Here is a 24,620-nt window from a genome sequence, read left to right on the forward strand (position 1 = left end):
TCACTAGAAATATGAATGTTTTTGTATGTTATTAAACATCTTGCCACAGCTCCACCTTGAGTAACTGCAACACAATTGTAAATTAAAAATGTTCTACCTTGTGTGTGTGTATGTGTGTAAGTTAATGTTCTTACACACTCCTCAACTGCAAAGCTGCTCTCCTTCTTTTTTCTCATTTTACTGTATTCTAGTCTTCTTTGTCTTTCCTGGCTAATCTCCCTCTTCGTCTAATGACACAGTGAAAGCAGAGCTCGTTTAATTTATTTTGGAAATAAAGTGGTCTTTACCAGAAATATTGTACCCTTGATGGTAAAGTTAATTTACCCAGGAAGTTATGAGGTCAAAATGTGAAAGCATTTGTTGCAACTGTTGCTTTAAATTGCAGTTAAAGGCATCAGGAAAAGTATTATCTAAGTGCAGTGAAACAGGCCTACCAGAGCAGATTAGACTGTTTTCTTATTCAAATGTAAACGTGAATGTGGACAAATTGCAAGCCAGTAATAAATTTTGCCTCTGGCTGAATAATTTCCTTTGTGCAGTTAATCTGGAATCTGAAAACTGCTTTCAGAACAAAAATTAATTAAGGACCTTTCATTTAGTTAGGTAACATATGGATGAGATGAGGAGGTGAGCAGAAATCTTAGTAGTCTTCTGTGTTTCAGCTTTAAGGGGTTACAGATTGTACAGACAACATTTTGTATACCTTATTCTGCCCAGACTGGGATAAACACTGCACCAGTTAAAGGAGTAGATGCACCCTTAACTCGGTATTACACAGATGGTTTATTACTGTAATTTACCTTGAGCCTAAATTGTCCTCTGTTGGTACGAACCAGTTTTCAATCACCACTGTTAATGGGAATTCAAGAAGCACCATGTTTCCGAAGGCTCGCTGCTGTCAGACACCCCTAGGCTATTTTAGAAAGCACCCAAACAATTTCCTTTACAAGCCAAGATTTTTCTCTGAAAGTCTAATCACTTGAGGCTTTTATCTCCACTGAAACAGATTCCGTATCGATGAAATGCAGATTGCACTTGCCAGTGATGAGACAGAGTGAGGCAGAGGCTTATATCTTAGGTTTCATCAAAGTCAAAACAACTATCGTCCCAGTATAGACATTTCTTTTAACCTTCATTTTAAAAAGTAGAACATGTTGACATATTTAATCAGGAAAAGACGTTTGAAAAGAAGCTGATACACGGCCTACTAGAGGGAAGGCATGCAAACATGTTTTATATACTGGTGTGTATTATGTCTCTCTGCTTTATAATCAAACGTAAATTCCCATCTTCAGCTTTTCTGGACTTAGAAATCCTTAGTACTTAGGTCTTAGGTCTGAAAACGCAACCACATAGGCACCTCTTTATAACTACAGTACCAGTGTACATTTAGCAAGCACGACTGTTCTATCCTCTCACTTTCTTAAGTATTCGCCCCTTTGAACATAACATCTAAAACGCATTGGTTTTAGATGTCACACAAATACAACCCCAATTCAAAAAAAGTTTGGACAATGTGTAAAACGTAAATAAAAACAGAATGCAATGATTTACAAATCTCACCAACCCATATTTTATCCACAATAGAACATAAACAACATATCAGATTTTACCATTTCATGGATAATATTAGCAAATTTTTAATTTAATGGCAGCAACACATTTCAAAAACAAAAGGCTGACAAGGTAATGGCCGCTAATAAAAAACAAAACAAATGGAGGAGCATTTGACAACTAATTATGTTAATCGGCAACAGGTCAGTAACATGACTGGGTATAAAAGGAGCATTTCAGAGGCAGAGTCTCTCGAATGTAAAGACAGGCAGTGGTAAAATTGTGAAGACTTTGAAAATCCCACCATCTATAGTATATAATATCATCAAATGTTTCAGGGAATCAGGAGAAATTGCTGTGTGCAAGGGACAAGGCCAAAGGTCAAAACTGGATGTGTGATCTTTGATCCCTCAGTGGACATCTAGTGGACATCACTGCATGGGGTCAGGAACACTTCCAGAAACCACTGTCTGTGAACACAGGTCACTGTGCAATCCACAAATGTAAGTTAAAGCAGTATCATGCAAAGAAGAAGCCATATGTGAACACGATCCAGAAATGCAGCCTTGTTCTCTCGGCTGAAGCTCATTTTAAATGATCTGAGGCAAAATGGAAAACTGTTCTGTGGTCACAGGAATCAAAATTTGAAGTTGTTTGTTGAAACCATGGACACCGTGTCCTGTGGACTAAAGAAGAGAAGGACCATCCAGCTTGTTATCAGTGGACAGTTTAAAAGCATGCATCTCTGATGATATTGGGATGCATTAGTGCCTATGGTTTGGGCAGCTTACACATCTGCAAAGGCACCATCGATGCTGAAAAGTACATAGAAGTTTCAGAGCAACAAATGACAATGTCTCTTTCAGGGAAGGACTTGCATATTCCAGCAAGACAATGCTAAACCCCATACTGCATCCATTACAACAGCATGGCCTCATAGGAGAAGAGTCTGGGTGCTGAACTGGCCTTCCTGCAGTCCAGACCTGTCATCATTAGAAAACATTTCGTGCATCATAAAACAAAACATCCAGCAACAAAGGCCCAGGACTGTAGAGCAGCTACAATCCTGCGTCAGACAATAATGAGACAACATTCATCTCCTAAACTCCAGCAACTGGTCACCTCACTTCCCAGACATCTACAGACAGTTGTTGAAAGAAGAGGGGATGCTACACAACACTACACCTATTCGTTTCTTTTAAATATGTTGCTGCCATTAAATTCAGAAAGACCGCAGAAGATCGGTCTACCTGGCTTCAGAGTTTCCCACAAACCTTGTGACAAAGTTTTTTTTTTCCTTTCGGCTTATCATGTGAGTTCAGGGTCGCCACAGCGGATCATTGTCCGCATGTTGTTTTGGCACAGTTTTTACGCCGGACGCCCTTCCTGACACAACCCTCCCCAATTTCTACCAGGCTTGGACCGGCACTGGACAGCTGGGGAGAGGAATGGTCTGTTAGGGGTTCAGTGTCTCGCCCAGAGACACAAAGTACATTTGACATTTAATGAGTTTTTTTTTGCCACTGTCTCATAAAGCTTATAAAGGGCTGCTGTCCTTTATAAGTTCGAAGTCAATAAGTCCAAGTCAGCTGAATTATCAATTGTCACGTGACTGGAGTCTTCGCCTCTGCTGTGGTTCAGTAAGTAAACATGTAGCTATGAGCTGTGGGATGCTAAGACCCTGCAGACGTACAGGTGGCGGTAGAACCTTATGTCAGTATATGCTTGTGTTGTCATATGGATTCATGAATTACCTTTGCCTCATAGACTTTAATGCTTTAATTGAGGTAAGAAAACACATACTCCTAACTAAGATGTCACCTGCGTAAGTAGTGTAACAAAGTAATGTTGTCAAAATTGGCATTGAGACATTAGATAGCTAACGCTAAGTCAGTGTCTGACCGATATTAGCCAAGCTAGCTAAACCAACGGAGAATAGACATTTCGGCTCATTTGCGTTTGACGACCCGACTGTTACCAAGGTGCTCGTCAAGAGTTGACTGAACAACAAACCCCGCTTATTGACATGACCATACGTTGCTGTTTGTAGTTAAATACCGCTAGGTTGTTTTACCGAACGGCGGGTCTGCTGGTTAGCTAGTTAAATGGCGAGCTTGCTAATGTTAGCTGGTTAGCAGCCCATCCCTACACTTGCAATGTAACGTTAAATCATGTCCAATCAGTTCTAGCAAATGTCAGTGATAAACCTGTGATCGCTTTACCTAATTTACTAGGTTGATTACTAGGCTAATAGGATGTTACCGTGTTATGTTCACCCAAAGGATTACGTTTATTTGCTAAATAGGATACTTTTACTACTTTAATTGAAAACTGAAAATCACTTGGCCAACAGATTATCAACATTGTGTAATTAATAGACACGCTGCTATGAAGCTCACTGTAAAGCAAGCTGGTCCTTAGGTTTTAATGTGGATTTGTAACAGTTTGTTCGTGGCTGTTATGTGACTGTTTTTATTTATTTATTTATTTATTTTAATGTATTTAACTGATGGCCATTGGTTAATGTATTGAGTGAAAGCAAACATCCTGCTTTTTGTCACTGAACATTAAATATAAAGGTACATGGTTTTGCTGCTCTGTCATTGCCCTCTGCTCTTGAAGCAAAAAAAATAATAGTAATGATAAAAATAAGTTAGAAATAAATAAATAAAAACAAGGCCTTAATCCTAATAAGTGTGTTGCTACAAACATTATATTCTTCTCTGCCACAGACTTTTAATGTTTTCCAGAAAAAACTTGAATGCATTATTAAAGCACATTGATGCTCTGCCCTCTAGCTGCATAAACAACTTAGTTTTTCCCCAAAACAAAAACTAAGAGTAGTTGCTTAAATCAAATTAATCTACTGTGATGTAAGGACATCATATTATTTATACCTCACATACATACTTTTTATGCTGACTCTATCTTTATCCCCAGACTTAATCATGTCTCAGGTGGAGAAGAAGGCAGGCCTGCTGAGGAGGACGTCATCCTCTAAAAAGCCCTTGAAAGAGAAGGTGGTGCTGATGTATGATGAGATCTTTGCAGTGAGTATCAAAATAAAATAAAATCAGTGGTGAAAGTTCAGAGAAATGAATTCCTATCTAGCTGTTAACAACGGCAACAACTTCTGCTTTGTTTTTTAGAAAGAAGACCCAGCAAAAAACAACCCTCGGTTTTGGGATGAGCTTTTTCTCATGAAGGTGCAGTAAAGAGAAAAATGCCTGAGTAGAAATGTGTTGTGCATGACAGGAAGTCTTTCATGCCACTCTGTGGGGGTGTGAAGTTACAGCCATGGTACAGAAATGATAAAGACACACAAATAATATTGTCAGAACAGTTTTATGGACACATTTTTAAATGCACTCCAGTCTGACTCCACTACCCACTTTTACCTCAATAATAAACACAGTAGAATTATAACCATCCTGGCAGTTTCAACCTCAAAACCGAGAAATTATAACCTCATAATTATAAACAAAAAGTGGAGCACAGTTGTTAGCCAAATTTTAAGAGAGCCTTTAAAATGGGACAGACTTGTCGCAATAGTGTGAGGCAGTTGGTCTTTAAATGAAGCCTTCGAAGGATGTGGCTCCCAAATTGAAACACAGCTAGTACTACTACTATCAAATACTGCACAGATCAGTCCAAAGTATAGATACAGTATGTAAGATGTTCAGGTGGTATAATTTGCAAGGACTGCTGCTGCGCTTTTTATTGTAAACACAATCCTGCCTTGTGTTTTCACTCAATTCATTTGTTACTTCTGTCCTTCCACCTCTATTTTAGGTGAACCTTGAGTATTTGGAGACCAAGTTGGAGACGATAGATGGGGAGGAGGTTCAGCGAATCCAGGACAACATAAACTCTCTGTTCCACCACTGTGTTCAGGCTCTGGGAGAGGAACACCAGATCAAGGTGGTCAATGCCCTGCAGGTACCTACAAAGAGCTCACATCAGAAGCATTTTAAGAATGCTAATAATAATGTAACTATTCTCATCTGAACTTGTCTGAGTGTAAAATTTGTTTTATGGTTAATCTTTGTGCTCTTCTGCCTCTCTTCCCAGACTCTTTGTGCACTTTTCCGAGGAGTTCATCAAAAGAATAAATCTGCTTCTGGCTTTGACATCATTAACATGCTCATGGGGTTTGACAAAGCTGAGCAGAGGATGAAGGTAATTGTTAGAGGAACAAAGGAGTGAAATACATGTGTAATGAAATCTCAGAGGGTAATAATGTCGATTTAGTGTTCATTTTCTTGTGTTTATGTCTCTTGTAGGACCTGATGGAGAGACTGGATACCCTTCTTTGTGGAGATGGCTCAGAGAGTCTTAAGAGCCTGTGTCTAAAACTGCTGCTCTGTCTGGTGACGGTGAGGCAACACTTGATCACGAATAATAATACAACAGTGTGTGAGACTTATTTGTTGTTTTATCAAAAACATGCCAAAATATTCCACAAATCTGTTTACAGGTAACAGACAATATTAGTCAGAACACCATACTGGAATATGTCATGATTAACAGCATCTTCGAAGCCATTCTACAAGTAAGTGACTAGTGAAAGAGTACGCTTAGAGTCACTCTGGGAGGTTCACCTCATTATGTGTTTTTATTAAACAATTTTTCTTCTTAGTCTGATCATCTCTTGTCTTTCCTTGACAGATTCTGTCAGATGTGTCCAGTAGAGGGCAGCATGGTTATGATGCTGTAGTTCTTTTGGCTCTCTTGGTCAACTACAGGAAGTATGAGGTGTGTACATATTTTGTCATCTCAATTGCCTAATCATCCTTTCCCCTTCTCTGTTTCTTTTCTGCTATGACCCATAAACTGATAATTGTGTTGTTGGTCTGATTTCTACAAAGAGCAAATAAATTGGATATTCCTAATATGCATTTGATTTACATAAAGACTTTGTCAGACTTTAAATCAAAGGGCTACTTTTCTCTCATTTTGATAAGTGTGCAGACATGTATTCCCCTCGCCCTGTTTTTTTTCTAGAAGAATAAAAGTGACAGTGATGAGGTTGGGTTTTTTTTTTTTTTTTGATGCACCCTCAAAGGACACCTTAATTGATTATGAACTTGCTTCTTTTGGTTCTAGTTTGAGTAGTACATGTACACAAATGCCATTACGCCTCCCTCTGATTTCCCGATTATTAATTATATCTCTCTATTTTTAGCTGAAAAATGTCTCCAGATGACATCATTGAAAGGAACCTTCAGTTCAGATTATGTCATCTTGTTGCTCAAACTCTGGAGTTTCTAATCATGGTCATCCTGTTTTTCCAGAGCTCCCGCAGATGAGATCATCTGAACTAATGATGAAAAATGTCATGTGGAGGAGTCTTTTAGCTAGAAGCACAAAAACATTTTAATATAGCAAAGTCAGTGGGAAGTTTAAAAACAATAATGTACATTTACACCCTATCCTAAAGCCATCGAAAGCAAGTTTAAAATTGGTGGAGTTGCCCTTTAAACTGACACAAGGAGCCCTTTTCAAGTGTTTTCCTCAGGCCTGCTATAAAACTACTATTCTTTTTAGCTGCTTTACTGACCCTTGTGTGGAAGGGAAAAAAAGGCCTTAGAGGTGGACCAGCCAGAGTCTGTAGGCTCTTACTAAATCTACCCACACTTATCACAAAATAAGGGGAAAAAAACGTTTTAGACCACATGACAGTACTATTTATTTTATTTGTTTTATATTTAACAGCTACTAATTGAAATTATTTTCTGTTTGTTAGTCTGTAAATCCTTACATTGTGAAGCTCTCCATTGTGGACGATGAGCCAACACTAGATGTAAGTATACTGTCACTGTACCCTTTTACCTGCAGAGTATTAAAGACCCAATCTATTACAGCTGTTGACCTTCACATTAAGCAGGTTATTAAAAAATAGACTGAAACTATGAATGGTTTTTCTCCAGGGAATGGGGATGGTGGTCCACCAAGCTCTGACAGAATATAACAGGTGAGATCTAAAAGTGTCAGAAAAGTATTTTTAATGACATCCACTGCATTGAATGCTGAGGTCACTGACATCACCAGTTTAGTTTGATGTCTCTCACAAATATTCTATTTCTACTCTCTTAGGAAAAAAAGAGGCCCTTTATACTTTTTAGTTATTTATAGCTGACTGTTGTCTTTGGCAGTCAGTAATGTTTTTTGGATGAGGCAGCGTTTGAAAATTAAAATGCTGTTTGTGCGGAAGGTCTTGTCTGTCTGCGTACATAGACAGACGCATCAAAATGATAGATGGTGCCTCCATACAGTTCATTTTCTCTGTGTATAAACAGAATGCCCCATAGATAATAAATTGTGTAGAGTAGATGCAGATGTTAAGAAATTTGGCTTGTGTGTTAGATGACAAATACTGTGTTTGAGTGACAGTGTACGGTATATTTCCACCTCTAGTGTTTGTGTGGCTTTTTTTGTCTTTAATTTCTTTGTCATTCTCTTCACTCTTTTGCTACTTGCTACATGGTCTCCAGCCTGTCTTTTTCTTTTGTTTGTCTTTACCCTTTAGGCAGTACAAAGACAAAGAGGAGGAGAACCAGGGTGGGTTCTTCTCAACACTCACTAGTATGGTATGATCTTATTCTTCTCTTTTGACTTTTGTTATGTATTTATCATAATGTATTTATTATTTAAGGGACATGATCTGAGGCTCCATTTTCGGGCCACAACAGTTTTCACTACCTTTTCATATAACTTCCTCCCGTCCACAGGTGGGCAGCATGTTTATAGCAGACGCCGATGAGAAACTCTCTGTACAGTAAGTGTGAAGCTGTTTAGGTTTTTACTCTCCTTTGAATTTTTTTCTTGGTTTTTGTCAGAGACTCCAGAAGTAAATCCACATTTAAATGAATATCCACTACTCACTTAGGGATATTCAAGTTTCGGCTTAAATTTATGGAAAATGTAAGAAGTTCATGGTACGGCAACATATAATGAAAGTGGGGCCTTTAAGTAGAAGCATGCAGTGGAAATTTCTTTATTTTAAACAATTTATTGGAACAAAAGCTAACAGCAGTCAAAATGTAAATGTCTGAATAACTTGTCAAAATATGAACCGCATGATGTAGAGGATTGTTTAAGTACAAATTAAATGAGTAGTATATTTGTTGTAACATTAAATAATACTAATAAATACTAATAAACAATACCCAGACTGTAGCCTAACAGATAAGATCAGCAAATATAGTTTGTATGTATATGTATGTAATGTACATTACACAGGATGTTTTACCGTTTTCTGTTTTTCTATAAGTAAAACACATCTGTATTCAGTGTTCAGTCTTAGAATATAACAGTTTCGGCTCTACCAACATTTTCACCTTAAGAGTTGCTTGTTTTTGTCAGTCTCGGTCCCGTTTACATGAATTGTGTGAAAAAAATCTCTGTGTAACAATATTAAAAGTGCTGCCCATTATTTGGTTTGCTCGTTTTTACATTGTTCATTTTAAGTAGTTTATTATAATTTTATGTTATGAAAGTTGGCTTTTGATATATTAGTTGGGGCACACATTGGGCAGAAGTTAATGACACAGAAAATTAAAATGGTGACCTCTGGGAGCCTGAAGCATAGTTAATAAACTTTAAACACTAGACTGCACTTTGACTTGTTATTTGGGCTTGGCTTAATTTAAGCCTAAAGCTTTTTCCTTCTCAGTCCGGAGTTATGTGAACATTTGGAGATTTGACTTGACATAAATGCATGGACTTTCACTGATCACTTACGTTTTTCATCTCAAGGACAAATGAAGCAATTCTGCTGGCACTCTATGAGGCTGTGCACCTGAACCGCAACTTCATCACTGTATTAGCACAGGTAATATGCTTTTTCCATTTGTAAACATGTGCTCACTTGTTTATAAATAGACCTAGTTAGTTACTGCTCCCATTGTGGAGGGCAGCTGTAGCTCAGTTGGTAAAGGCCACGGACCACAGGGTGAGTGGTTCGATCCCTGGGTATATGTTGAAGTGTCCCTGGGCAAGACACCGAACCCCCAACAGCCCATTCCCCTCCCCAGCTGTGCAGTGCCAGTCCAAGCCCGGTAGGAATTGGGGAGGGTTGCGTCAGGAAGGGCATCCGGCGTAAAAACTGTGCCAAATCAGGATGCGGACAATGATCCGCTGTGGCCACCCTGAACTCACGGGATAAGCCGAAAGGACAGAAAAAAAAAAGTTACTGCTCCCATTATATTCATTGTAGAAGATTCAGTACCTGCGTTGTCACCCAGAATAAATTTAAAGGTCTGTCTATTTGCCCTTTATTTTTTCCCCTATTTTTGGTTGGTCCCCCTATTTTGGTTGGTCCAAAATAGGAGGGATTGCAGCCTTGTTAAAGTACTGCATAAACTGAAAACCCCAAGAGTCAACAGCAGGTCACGAGTTGCAAAAAACCATTTCTTAAAATACTGAAATTAATTCTGCCAGCCTCATTTAAAAAAACATCACCTTCCTTTCTCCCAGTTTTCCATTTTATATCCTGCCCAGTCTGCATTACAGCATTTGTGCCTTTTTTTTTTTAGTCGTCATTGAAGACAAGCAACAGTTTTTTTTACAATTCATGATGTTTACATGTCTTTTTGGTATTTCAACAGAGCCACCCGGAGATTGACATTGCTGCCGTACCTACAGCCCCTACTCCAACAACACCTACCACACCACTTGGCACAACACCACCTTCTCTAGACAGTAAGCCATACACTACATACAGGCATGAAAAAATTCAGAAAACACAAATAAATGTCTGTGACAAAACTTATTGTTTTCTGTAGGTAAGTCTACCACTTACTGTCTTCATGTCAGTATTTGCAAGCACAGTGTTTTGATGGAAGGAGCTGAGGTGAAGCTAGGAAGTAGCAACTGCTGAAGATAAGATACTATCAGATGCCAAATGCAGGGTTATGGTAACTATGGCTCTGGCCTTTCTGGGCAAATGAATAGATTTTGTTAGTCTATGTCTATATGGTTAAAAGCTGAAATTGATTTGACTTAGAATCACTATTTATGGATGTACTGTATGGGTAATCATTGAAACTGCATCTTAAAACCTCAGTGTTTAGCTGTGGTGTTTTCCACTTCGAACAAACACCAAAGCCCTGCAGGGAGAGCAGGGTGCTGAGTGAGTGCATGGCTTTTACTTGAGGCTTTGTGGAAGGCATGTGTAGAAACAGGTTATTCAGCATGTTGTAACTATTAAAATGGTACGTATTTCTATCTCTGGCTAGGTCCGCCCCCATGGCGTCAAAGCTGAAAGCCATTTTCTATATGAAATATTAAACTTCAGCTTCAAATACAGATGAATGTTTCACATGCAAAGTGCATTATGCCATGTCATGGGAGCTTCAGCACTTAGAGGGCTCTCTACTCAGACCAGAAACAGTTTGCACACACATGAGCGTGTAGTCACTTGTTAGAAATATAAATATATTCTTCACACACCCTAATATAATTATATTTTTCTTGGCAATGCTAAACCTTGTTTTCAATCTTGTTTTTTGTTTGGCCTGCAGTGATTTGAGAAAAAATGGAGCAAAAAAGAGTTTTGGCGTGTAGAGAGAAAGAAAGGACAGACTCATCATTTATCTATGTAACAAGCTGCATGTTTTAGCAAGCTGGGATCCTTAAATGTATGCAGATGCTTGTCTAAACAACACGGCAAACTACAGTAGTTACACCAATGGGACAAAGACAATGCTTTTTTTAAATACTTTTATTTGCTTGAATGGGCCTTTCTGTCTGCCCAAATAAAGGGGACCGCTCCTTCCAAACTCACTTTTAGATGCTAGGGTTGAGTTTAGGCTCAGACTTGTGTTGTGACTGACAGCACAGGTTTTTGACTTAAAGTGGGGTTTACAGTAATCATTACATTCCCTCTGTTCATGTACGTGTGGTGTGGCCTCTTTGTTCATAGTCATCAGAAAAAAGTAATGACATGATTTTTAACTTCAACGATTTTCTTTGATTCAAGTTGAATTCATGTATCTGTTGTGTAGTGATGAACAACCCTGAACTGCCTCTGGATCCTAACCTGCAGACAAGCAACCTACTCATCACCTTCCTCAAATATGCCTCCATTGTAATGCAGGACACTAAAGGTAAAGCTTGCTGTTATTTTCAGTCTGCCTTTTTAGGATTTTTCATTTTGGGACATTTTATCGCTTTTCTCTCTCGACAGAAAATAATTGTTCTCTTCTATCCTTATCATAACATTTTTGTCTTTCACTCTTTCTCTATGTTCGCTTGCAGATGAGCATAGACTTAACAGTGCCAGACTGTGCCTAATCATCCTCACCTGTATAGCTGAGGTAGCTACATCCAACAAAATGTTCTTTTTTTTTTTTTGCCCATATTCTCCAACTGGCTGACTATCTTTGACATTTTCTTTGTTCTTTATCCACCTCTGTGTGTTATAGGACCAGTATGCTGATGCCTTTCTTCATGATGACAATATGAACTTTAGAGTCAATCTCCACAAAATGGTGAGCAAATGATAAGTTGTGAGCAGGAGATTACACAATATGTGAATGTTAGTATTATGGCTAATTTTACTTATCACAGTCCTTGCAGCTGTTAGCTTTTTAATGCATCTAGAAAAACCTTCAAAAAATTGCAAGTTTCTTTCTGACACTCAATAACAATGGTAATGTTCCACTAATTTTTGCTTTTTAAAGCTGATATCAACTATTATTGATAGTATGGTGATCTCTGTCACCATCTCTGTATCTTGTGTTTGGTACAATGAATATATCCATATTAACATTCTTAAATTTCCATAGTACCATTTTCTGGTAACTTTCGGAGCTTTCGTTGCAATTTGCTCAGTTGTCATGAAAATGTTCAATTGTTTAACATGGCCAATAGCCTGTTGTTACTTTAAACTTCATGTATAGGACCATCTGTTATCACATGACCAAAATCTCAAATTCGTCCTGATCTTTTTTAGCCCATGAGACACAGGAAAAAAGCAGTGGACAAGAACATCCCTTCGCGGCCTCTGGTGTGTGCTGTTTTAGGTATGGAGAACATACAGAATGATTACAGTCATTTATAAAGGCTAGTTGGTAAGATACTTATTCTATTACAAACCAGATGATGCTGAAGACTTGAGTACTCACAGTCCACAATCACAGCTGTGAGAAGACAACATGTAAACTGTTTCAAGCTCTAATAATATTTTAATTATTATTAAGTTTCTTTTTACCTGCTTTTTAATCCCTAATGCCAAACTGGCCAGATTTTTCAAAGCACCAAATTGTGGCAGAAAATAATAAATATTACTGAGCTTGTTTGGATATTTGTCATTTATTGGTTTTAAATTAAATATTTAAAAGTCCTGCTTAAAGGTTTATATGCTGATGCTTTATAGATTCACACAGTGTAACTGTTATTAACTAGATATATTGTGTTAGTGATGTTTATGTGTTTTAGCTTGTGTCATCCTAACAGCTCGTTTTTCTCTTTTTCTTTCTTACCCATTTTTGTAGACCTGATGGTGGAGTTTATTGTCACTCATATGATGAAAGACTTTCCCATGGACTTATACTTGTGAGATCATGTGCATATTACACACACACAATTTTATAGTCTCAGCCACCATCCAGATCAGTCACCATAGTTTTATGGATATTGTACAGGCGCTGTGTGCAGATCATCCACAAACTCCTCTGCTATCAAAAGAAGTGCAGAATCCGACTACATTACACCTGGAGAGAGCTCTGGTCAGGTAAAGATACTTTACCCTCTTTCTTGCTTTATTTTTTTGTCAGAATTAATTTTTGATAAACTGCATCAGCACCAGCAATGATAAATAAATAGTAATTCAAACAATAGATGTTGATTTACACTGGGGCAATTGCAGTTGTGCCTTTTACTCAATTTCTGAATAAGATCTTTCCAAACAAACAGTGCTAAATAAATAGTTCTTTGGAAGTTAAGTTAGAAAGTCAAATTTGGTTTCAAGACAAATGAGTAATTTAAATGTGAAATATTTTTTGACTGAGCATCACCTCAAAAGTTAAGAAGTAGAGTAAATGGTTACTGCTTTTGCAAAACAAAGCCAATTTCCTTGTGAAGTCATTAAGGCCAGTTGTTGTTGTTTTTATTTTTTTTAATGTATTGCATCATTGAGATTGGATAATGAGTCTCTCAAGAAAGCACAATCAATCCTGGTGGCCTTGCTTTCAGCCTGGTCAACACACAACAGGATAACATTTCAGCTTGTAATGGCCCCATCACACTATGTCTCATTAGAATACAGATTTCTCTAATCAGACCAATAATCAGCTTAATTCCCTGAATAACACTGTGATTCTCCTCCTGGTGGCGATAATAGCATACCATGAAATAAGACTGGAGTAAAAAAATAAGCGAAATTAAAGCAATAGATGTGGTTATCTTCTTTCAGCATGATGTTGTGGCAACTTGTGTTCTGTGTGAACATTTTGGTTCCTCTCATAGGTTTTGTTTTCCTTCAATAAAAGCTTGTGAAAGGACCTGATTTGGTGCTGAAAGGTTTCCTCCCCTCCTGCGTTTCCATTATCTACCTTAATAAAGTTACACACTGAGAAAAGCAGACTGCTGCCGTATGACTCTGCTGGTAGACGACTATCAACCCTCTAGATTATTTCATTAATGTGAGCATGTTTCTCTCTGCACAGCTCTCATCAACCTCCTGAAGTTCCTGCTGTCAAATGAGACCACACTGCTGGTCAAGCACAACATCTTTTATCTGGCCTTGCTGGTGAGAAACACACACACACACACACAATATCATACAGACAGGAGCTTGACAAAGTGCAGTGCACAATGGAAATTAATTTCAGAGATGTGTGATCTTGTTGTAAGAGAAGAGCCAGTAGCCCAGCTGTGTATATGTCTGAAATCACAAGGGGTGGGGAAAGCCAAATGGGCTATGTTTGCAAAGATGGACACAGCCTGCATTAAACTTTTATTTAGAATTGAAATTTTTAGTAAGTCTTCACATTTTGCCAGTTTCAGACCTAATGTGTGTCTCCTTATACAGGTAGTGAACCTGTTTAACATGTTCATAACATACGGTGACACGTTCCTGCCCACATCCAACAGCTACGATGAACTGTACTATGAAATTGTACGAATGCACCAGGTCTTTGACAACCTCTACTGTATGGGTATGTTAGTAGACACTGCATTGTTTAACCTGAATAAAGCTGAAATAATTGTTATATTCTTAGAAATTTCTGTTAAAACATCTGTAAGCATTAATATAACACCACATATAATGTTTATCACTACAACGAGCATAATGTACTATTTAGCAGCTGAAGAGGCAGATGAGTTTTCACCAAAATATAGAATATAAGCACATGTCGTTAAAGGTAGATGAAGACCATATTCTGAGATAATGATAGTTGACTGTCAGAATTTTTTGAGGATTCTTTTGTGGTATTATATTTTTGTAAACTTATATTTGGGTTTAAGATGGTTTGTTGGACAGAACAAGACAACTGATGGCATCAGCTCGGAGAAATGAAAATATATTTTCTGGCTTTTACTAGAACAAACAATAATGCATGACTTAAGAAAATTCACTGCAGCCCTCAAACAAAGCAAAGGTGTCGCTGTACCAGTGCCTAACTGTGTTTGTTTCTGTCATTCACCAACTTCTAGTTTTGAGAGTATCGACCAACACAGGCCAGTGGAAAGAGGCAGCCAGTAAAGTTACACATTCCCTTGTCAATGTTAGGTAAAAACACACACACACACACAAATTTTGTATGTTAAGAAGGAGAACATTGATAATGGGTTAAAGGAAATTGTGAACTGTAATGTGATGGAGGAAGGGTGAAATAAAGTTAATGGGGCCTCTTAGACAGTAACTTGGTTCTTCACTTACAACCTTTCACCTCTGGACTCCTCTACACTATCTGTACTTTTTTTAAGTCTTTATCTCTTTCACTTCAACCCTTCACCACATACATACTGTTCTTGATCTCAAATTGATAGTTTTTCAGTGTAATCTCTTCTTCCTACTCAATTCTGTCTGAAGAGATGCTCCTCTGAGATCACACTGGTGTGGAAGCCCCTGAGGGTACTTGTCAAAGTTGGATACTCCTGAAGTGTTGAGTCTAGATGAAGCACAGTCATAGCGTAAATGGGCAGTCCCAAGGGAGAGAAGGAACGCAACAACGGAATAGATGACTAAATTAATGAAGACAGAGGGGTCTAAAGAGCTTAGAGGGACTTTATTCAAATTACTTTAAATAAAGGGACCAATTCAATTTTACTTCCATGAGTTCATTCCTCTTTACAATGGGTTCCCACATGGAAATGAAAGCAATTACCACAACAGAATATAAACAGCATTTTGTCAGTATAATTTATTTGATATATGATGTACTGTACGCCAGTGCAAAACAACAACTTTCATCTCACAGTAGTGCTTATTGGATGAACTGATATTTGATTTGTAAAGCAGTCTTTTTTTTTAGTTAATTTTTTTGTCCTTTCGGCTTATTCTGTGAGTTCAGGGTCACAACAGTCCACATGTTGATAAGGCACAGTTTGTTTTTTTTGTTTGTTTTTTTTTAAATAATTTTTTTACGCTAGATGCCCTTCCTGATGCTCCCTCCCTCTGTCCCTTCCTCGTTTGTCAGGGTTCTCTCTTTTTATTCCAAAAATAAACACATTTGCATATAGTCTTGATAGTTGATAACGTGTCACTGGTCATTTGGTGTTTTTAAATACATTTGTTTTTCTCTGAGTTTAAGCTGTCCTTTCGCACCACCTGCAGACACCAGCATTTCCACATGTTGTAACACTACCTTCCTTCTTCTTCCTTTTACATTTAACATTTACTATTTTAGTCGGGTTATGTTGCCTCGTAATATTGAAAACTCTCCAGTGCCTACGACAGCTACCATAGTACGTTTGTTTCCCTAAAAAACAAATGCCAACATGTTTTTACAATTTTGATACCAACTTGGTTCTTAAGTATTGCTTCTTGTGATCCTGCTGTTGGGAATGCAATGTACATGATTGGACCATGTTGAAAATGTCCTATCTGTATCACTTGTAAAGTGCTGGTGTTTTTATCTTTAAGGGCCATTATCAACCATTTTAACCCCAAAATTGAGTCTTACGCTGCTGTGAACCACATCTCCCAGCTGTCAGAAGACCAGGTAAACACACACTTCACTTGCTTGGATCAAAAACAACACCTCAAGCTTCTTTGGGCTGAACTCCAGCAAAACATTGCAGTTATCATTTCAAATGTAAATCGTAAGAGTGCTTTAGTACTCATTGGAAAAAACTGAGTTTTTTTTTTTATTGAGGTAGTAGGTGTTAGCTGCAGTCAGTTTTTGGAGAATGCCTATTTACTAGGATGTGGTTACAGCTGTGTGGCAGAGATGAATGACTTAGACACTGGTTACTGTTATGGGAACCTTGTAGAGGAGCAATTGTTATGCACACATCACTGAGGTAAAGCTCATTGTGTATAACTGTACGTGACAGATAGTAACACACGTTTAGGTTGTCACTTCTGGAAACTCTGAAATACAACCACTCAATATACGCAATATCTGCCAGGCCCTGTATATTTAAAGGAAACTTCCAGAGAGAAAGGCTTTACCTTGTTGAAGAACAGTAAATGTTCATTTACATTCTGTTATGTTTGTAAAAATAGAGACAATTTATCCACATAGTAAGAGTCCCAGTGAAAAGTGAGTCATTGGGGACTGGACAACATTTGAAAGACTGAGTTATTGTTTAATCTTCAAAGGAAAATCTTGAGTCTCGATTAGGAGGAGGCTGAACTAGCATTGCAAGCTTCATTTAGGACTTTATCATTTATGTCAAATGTGTGAGGATTGGAAAAGTGCTGGAAGATTCCTTTTTTTCTCCTACAAGCTGATAAGAGAGTGATTGATTTGGTCATTATGCTCCCCAAATACCTCTCCACTCACTTTTATTTACGAGATTAATTCACAACAGAGAAGGAAGGAAGAATTTGGTTTAGGGTCCATAAACTGCCAGTTGTTTTATTTTCCATGTGTGGCATTAACACCTTTCTATTTAGAAAATATTTAACTGTTGCTTAATTGGTAATTATCAGCAATTTTCTTTAATATAATTCTCTATGTTGGAGACTTTGTTCTTATCTGATATTGTGATAATAAAAAGATATTGCCTCTCTACTAGACTTTAGAAATATTCACAAATACATTTTTATCAAAACAAAAGTACATTTTAGATACTTAAGAGCTATTTCTTATAATTGCTATACAACCTGCTCCAAAGCAAGATGTTACCAAAGATACACAATTACCCTTTAACGTTGTTTTAACTGGATAAGATAAAGAGAGGAATAAAGTATAATGTTTGCTTGACATAAAGAGCTTATATATTAACATTTTATTCATAAAGTTAATGTGTTCCACAGAGCAAGCATAAGGATTTGAGCAACTTTGACAAAAGCCAAATTGGGGTGTCTTGTTGACTGGGTCAGAGCAACTCCAAAACTGGAGATCTTTTGGGATGTTCTTGGTCTGCAGTAGTGAAGTCCTACTAAAAGTAATCCAAGAAAGATAAACTGGTGAACTAGTGACACGTGCTCACAAAGCATTCTCCAGGGGGAGGCTGAAGAGGCTGTCTAAACTTCTGACATAACCTTTGCATACTGACACTCCTTTCCCCATAAAAAATATACTGAACTGAAATAAGCTGGACAGAATATTACAGGAGAGCTAAAATATTGGATTCTGACATTTGATCTTATATGGACTGGCTTTACAGTGATATTAGTAAGTACTTATCCACTGTAGCCACATTATATAGGAAAACATAAACATAATCCTTTTTTTGCCAAAACATTCACTGTAATGTGAAGGTACTTTCACATTATTGTCTGCTGATTTTTCTGTTGGACTGTGATGGTGGTAATGACAATGTTAACTTTAAATTGTGGATGTTACTTGGCTATTAACAGGGCTTATGACAGGTATTATTTTTAGTTATAAAAGAAAAAATACAACCCCTTCTGGGTTCATAAAATATAGGTCAATTTTGAAAAAAGTGCAGGAGAAAATGGAGTGAAGCAGGAAGAACAAAAAGCAAGTTACATTTTCCCTGTGGCTGAACAAAACATGAAATGGACACAAAAAGTAAAGACACATGTACAATTCATCCAAAAAGGAACCATAGCTTTTCACATCGCACTGATGAGACTGTGCATGTGTGTGTAAATACACTCGGTGCTTACAAACACACACACACACACACACACATACAGACATTAACCACCTGCACACCATCTGCCTGGAGCATCTTCATTCCTAACAGTGACAACAGAAGATAGATGGCCTCCAGAAACACACAGCATTAAAACAAGCTGCTGTACCCGGTCGGTCTGTCGCTCATACAGAATACGATATTAAGTCCAAAACACATTTAAGCACACAAGGCTGCTTTTGTATCTGTGGTTGAGGGTAAACACAATGGTGGCTGTATACATACAATAATACAGTTTCTGCTTAGTGATGCAGAAAGTTGCTCAGCTGAGTCAGGTGTGTGTGTGTGTGCGCACGCGCCTGTGCCTGCACACACAAAAAAATACTGAATCCAACAGTCATCCATCTGTCTGACCAAGGCTTTTCTTTAATTCTCCATTTAGTTTTCCTCAGTCATTCTGTTTTCAGGCTTGTAACCAGTTTGTCATAACACCACCCCCCACCCATCCTCTTTTCATCTCTTCGTCCTTTCCATTCAATGCCACTGAGGAACAAATTTAACGCCATCTGTTGAGGTTACAGTCCAGACCTGCCTCCACATTTTTGCAGTTGGGGAAAGTTATGGAGAGCTGTGAGAAAGAAGGCAGAGAGGCATATAGGGATGAAGTTTTCAGTGGCATCAGAGGTAAAAATAAAAACAACCCTTTTTTCCAAAGCAGAGCTGTAGATTTATTAGAGAAATATAAAAGGAAGAATAATAGTTTCCTGCTCCTAACCCACTGTTAATACATTTAAAATGATGAATCAGCTGTATAGTAGACATGCTGCCAGGGCTTAAGGATAACATGTGCTTAAATGGAATAATGCCTTCTTGTGAGCTAGAATCTATATATGTTGCAGGGATAAAAGCAAAGCTGTTTTAGAGAAGTGTGTATGTTTATCAATCTTCTTTGGGACATGTGGCAAAGTGTAGTTCATGCTTCTCTTTGTGAGGGTTTCATGCTTTGTGTTGCAGGGGCATTAATAAAATAAAGAATATATTTGGGTTATGGGCTATTTCCAGGCTGAAGAGGAAATGGCCCTAGTGGAACTGTAGAGAATCTCTGAATGAAGAAACAGCTCTTTATCAAGGACTCCTCGATACAAAAAAAAATATGCATTTGTCTTAGATAACAAACCATTCACAAAAGAGCTTGTATTTCAAATAAAGTATGTTAATTAAAAAGAGACAATCAGCTACTGGCAAGATATCCCTAACACAATTTGGATAATGGTACACACTTTTTGTGAATAAATATGACAAGTAATAAACAAAGAAAAGTAATCTATGAAGTTATCAAATGTCCCTTACATCCCTGATAACAGATGAGCTGATTGTGAGCAATTTGTGAGTGGCAATAAGAATTAGTATCACACTGTGATTCCTCATAAAAAAAAGTTATACTGAAATTAATATTTGAAGGTTTGTGTGAAATAATTGTAACTTAACTGTTACGCAATGCAACACCGGTTCATTTTCTTTATTTCATTTTTCACCCCATTAGGTGCTTGAAGTGGTACGATCCAACTATGACACGTTGACCCTCAAACTGCAGGATGGTCTGGACCAGTTTGAGAGATATTCAGAGCAGCCTAAAGAAGCTGCTTTCTTCAAGGAGCTGGTAAGCTAAAAAAAAATGTAATTCAATTAAACTTTATTTATATGGTGCCACTTCACAACATAGTAATTTCAAAGTAACTAACTAACTTCAATTTACATATTAAAGTCAAGACTATACAGATATGTAGAGAAAACCAAACAAACCCCCCTTGAGCAAGCTCTAGGCAGCAGTGAAGAAGAAAGGTTCCTTTTAAGGGAAGAAACCTCCGGCAGAACAAGGCTCAAGGTTTGCGGCCACCTGCCTTGACTGGTTGGGCTCAGTTGGAGGAAACTGGAGAGAGAAAAGAAAAAAGCAACAACTAAACATTGGGCAGGCTGGTAGACCCAGTGCGATACCTGCTGAAAGCTACAGAGATAAGGGGACATATAATGCATGGGGTGAGGAGAGAGGGGAAGGGAGGACCTCAGTGCACTTGAGGGGGTCCCCCACCTGTCTAAGACTATAACAGCATAACTAAGAGCTAGTAAGGAGTGACTGAACAGCTCTAACTATAAGCTTTATTAAAAAAGGAAGGTTTAAGACTTAAAAGTAGTGAGGGTGTTTGCCTGCTAAATCTGAATTAGGAGCCGTTTCCACAGGAGAGAAGCTTGACAGCTTAGGTTAGAAACTCTGGGAACCACAATTAGGTTTGCATTGTAGTATCGAAGTTGTCTAATTGGACAAAATGGAAATATGAGGTTGCTCTGTCTAAAATCAGACTCACATTCTCTGCCCATGGTGAGAATGTGGGTTGAAAGGGGTTGAAAAGTAACTGTCAGAGAGAAATAAATCCAACAACATCATTACATTACTTTATATTTACATTGACTTGCTCAAAGACACTGTGATTAAACCTGCTTAAGTATCTAAACAGAGGAACACAAAGGTGAATAAGCAACTTTAAACATTATGTGGTTGTTGGTGCCAGACAGGCTGCTGCGTATTTTTAAAACTGCTGATCTACCGCGATTTTCATGTATCTAGTGAGCCACAGTTCTCTGGACAAAATTGCCTTTTTGATGCCAAAGATCAAAGGAGAAAGGCCAGGTGGGATCAAGCTGATACAAAAAGCCACAGTAACTCAAATAACCTGTCGTTATAGTTGAGGTATGCGGAGGACCATCTCTGAATGCATACTATGTTGAACATTGCAGCACATAGCCTACAACAACAGAAGACCACACTGGTTGGCACTCCTGTCAGAAGAGGAAACAGAGGCTACAATTCGCAAGGTCTCACCAGAATTGTAAAATAAAAATTTGAACAAAAGTATATTTAAAAAATTGGAAGGCTCAGCCAACAATGTTTCACCTCTTCACTTATGTCCTGCTGAATGATCAAATGTCACCCAATGAGGTTTGTTACAGTCAACTAAATCTGAGCTAGGTGAATTTTAGGAGCTTTGCGTTATTGATTTTGACCTTATCCATTATTGTATATTTGTTATGTATAAGTGTTATACAACTCATTGACCCATGTTGGCCTGTATTGAGACATGTCAACATGTTGATGTTAGCCTGTCATGAGAGACGATTAGCTGTTCGGTTTAACAAATCAGTGCTTGCGAAGAGGCCGTGGTATTAATTAGTGCTTGTACAACTTGTAACTTACCGTCAGATACGTTGTCAAAGTTCTAAGTAGTTATAGATATTGTCTGTGGTGAGTGAGAGTGCTTCAAAGATGCAAAGCAAACGCTGCTTTAACGGTTTAAATACATATGTGGTTCCAGGTCCTGAACTTCCTCTGCCTCTTAAGAAAGTGTTGAATGCGCAGTGCTACATGCTCGTTAGCTTTCATTTTTAGCATGGTAAAAAGACACTTGTCATCCAAGACAATTCAAATGAAATGCAAAATTTTGTTTTAGTTAAAGTTCAGAATGAAAAATTACATAATCGCTGTAAGGGATTTTATCCATATTCATCAGTAGCTAGCTTTTTTTTTTTTTTTTTTTTTTTTTTTTGGCAACCTGTAATATGTTTAACAAAGAGACTGATGTGGTGAAGTTGAATTGATGGGAATGTGCCTGAGCTACAGCTTCTATGTTTGTTTTTAGAAAAACATTGCACATGCAAATAAATCTGTTTGTCTGTTTCCAGGTGCGCTCTATCAGTCTGAATGTGAGGAAGAATGTGTCTCTGAATACACTGAGTCAGGATGTCTTACTCAAAGAGTTCTCCACCATCTCCTGAGATGCACACAACCTTCGCCCCCCTACAGATGGACATGCACATACATTTTATGTGGATGTGGGCATGTACACATACATTAATGCATACAAACACCCACCAGTACAATCCTTCACTGTTGGCTCCATCATTAGTCTTGATTTCTTGTCCTCTGTCTTCTGTGAACTGAACAATAGAAACACGCAGGGACTGACACTCACAGGCTTGATGCTCCTTAAGGAAACACCTGGAAACAATTGCTTTAAGATTGTTTGTGTGGTTTTGTTTTTTTTAAATCAAACTGACTGTAATGCACTAATTTCTAATGTGCAACTTGCAGTATGGGCAGGACTGTTAATTGACTCATGAACATTTGCATATGAGATGAAAAAAGTATTTTAATGATGGTGTTGTGAGTAGCTTCTGCTGTCATGGCTTATTATTTCTCTCTCTCCAGTAAATACTCCGAAAGATTTAGGCTTTGAGTGAAATATTATGTCTTTCCTAACAACACTGATTAGGGTGACCCTTAACCTTTTTTGAGTTTAAATCCTACTGTACATCCTCTTCAATTAGAGTGTTAACTCTTTCTTTTCTGATTGTTTCTTTTTTGACATTAACGCTACACCTGTTAAAAAATATTGTACAATCATTTGGATTTCCATGTTTCCTGAGGGGTAGAAGATTTGAGTGATGAACAAACCTGTTCTGCTTTTAACAAAACCATGATTAACATTCACTACTGTGCATTGCAAAGTTCCTGTTTAATGTGAATGTGCTCTAGTGTGCCATTAGTTAAGAAGGAAAATTGTTGAGGCGGTGGTCAAGCTCTACGTTATAAAAGGGATAGTAGCTGATGTGACACGTGAGCTCAGTTTAGTGTGAAAAAAACAAAACATTCTTTCTTCTCAACCCATCGTTACTCCTTTGGACCTAAAGCGTATCTGAATTATGCAATTTATTCAAAAGATTCTTCTTTGTTTCATCTCTTACTCCTGTAGGTATATTTATGTTTCTTTTTTAAATAAAAGTTGGTTTCCTAATACTCAACTAGTGTTTTCTACTTGTTTAGTCTTGAAACAATAAAGCAAACACAATCTTTATTTTAACATCGAACATTCCTTAATATTGTTTGAACAACTGTCATTGTCAGCTCAACATTTACACAAACACATGTACACATGCTGACATTGCAGTCTCATACATTAGGTGTCAGTGGGATATGGATTTTCTTACCCCCACTTCTGCAAAAGATTAAAAAAAGTTACTTTTCATTCAATAAATACAGTTTTTGTTTACAAAAATGTTCTGGCTCACTTAATTTACCTTACTTACGTCACAGTATACACTTGGTGGCAATCTGCAACCAACAGTGCCATTAAGTTCATAAACCAATAAAAACTCCCTTTAACGGAAGAAACCTCCAGCAGAACCAGGGTCAACAACTATTCAACAAAGAGATGTTAAATTTATTGGCCACTTGGGCTCAGAATCGACTGTGTAAAGTTGTAGTGAACCTTTTAGCATCAGGCTGACCCAGAGCACTGTTACTTTATACTGTATGGGGTAATGTTTCTGTCCACATAACGAGCAGTTATGTATTAACAACCAGTGTCTTTTTAACTTTGTTTTGGTCTTCACCCACTCATGAGGGGAACATTTGGCTTTTTAACTCCCAGATGCTCTGACTTTGTTAGGTGCTGGGTGGGAAGGGTCACAGTTGATTTATTAGAATCTTTTTGAAAAACAAAATGGAAACGAGATGATCTATGCTAAAATGCAGTTGAACTCCAAATAGAGGTAGAGTGGTTTCTAGCATAAGTGAAGAAAACTGTGAGATTGCAGGATGTTCAACAAAGTAATTTAATGATGTGGTAGTTAAGTCACAAGAAATGATAAAATACACAGGATACTAAGGTGGTAGGTGATATGTTATTCTTGATGGTAGAGGATTGTGGGTGAAATGCTTGATGGTCAGTTGAGGTGAAGATAGCACTTGCAGTAAATAGAAGATAATGACATTATATTGTGCTGGTGTT

The 24,620-nt window shown here is 37.8% G+C and overlaps 1 protein-coding gene across 2 annotated transcripts; it reads left to right on the forward strand.

Annotated features, from left to right (window-relative positions):
• The first annotated feature begins 3,063 nt into the window (after nucleotides 1-3,063).
• Nucleotides 3,064-23,626, forward strand: armh3 (armadillo like helical domain containing 3). Of its 2 annotated transcripts, none has more exons than XM_067498497.1 (26): nucleotides 3,064-3,194; nucleotides 4,495-4,604; nucleotides 4,704-4,760; nucleotides 5,347-5,493; nucleotides 5,626-5,733; nucleotides 5,838-5,930; nucleotides 6,032-6,106; nucleotides 6,223-6,309; nucleotides 7,301-7,357; nucleotides 7,485-7,528; nucleotides 8,084-8,144; nucleotides 8,286-8,332; nucleotides 9,313-9,388; nucleotides 10,164-10,257; nucleotides 11,562-11,663; nucleotides 11,815-11,873; nucleotides 11,982-12,047; nucleotides 12,512-12,581; nucleotides 13,053-13,113; nucleotides 13,203-13,291; nucleotides 14,226-14,308; nucleotides 14,591-14,717; nucleotides 15,217-15,292; nucleotides 16,649-16,727; nucleotides 20,321-20,437; nucleotides 22,513-23,626. In XM_067498497.1, the coding sequence occupies exons 2-26, from the start codon at nucleotides 4,503-4,505 to the stop codon at nucleotides 22,603-22,605; spliced, it is 2,070 nt and encodes a 689-aa protein (XP_067354598.1). In that variant the 5' UTR covers nucleotides 3,064-3,194; nucleotides 4,495-4,502; the 3' UTR covers nucleotides 22,606-23,626. The 2 variants fall into 2 exon arrangements, with proteins under 2 accessions (XP_067354598.1, XP_067354597.1); XM_067498496.1 differs by lacking the exon at nucleotides 3,064-3,194 and adding an exon at nucleotides 3,205-3,341.
• The last annotated feature ends 994 nt before the right edge of the window (nucleotides 23,627-24,620 follow it).

This window comes from Channa argus, chromosome 3 (assembly GCF_033026475.1).
Source record: "Channa argus isolate prfri chromosome 3, Channa argus male v1.0, whole genome shotgun sequence".
Taxonomy (NCBI): domain Eukaryota; kingdom Metazoa; phylum Chordata; class Actinopteri; order Anabantiformes; family Channidae; genus Channa; species Channa argus.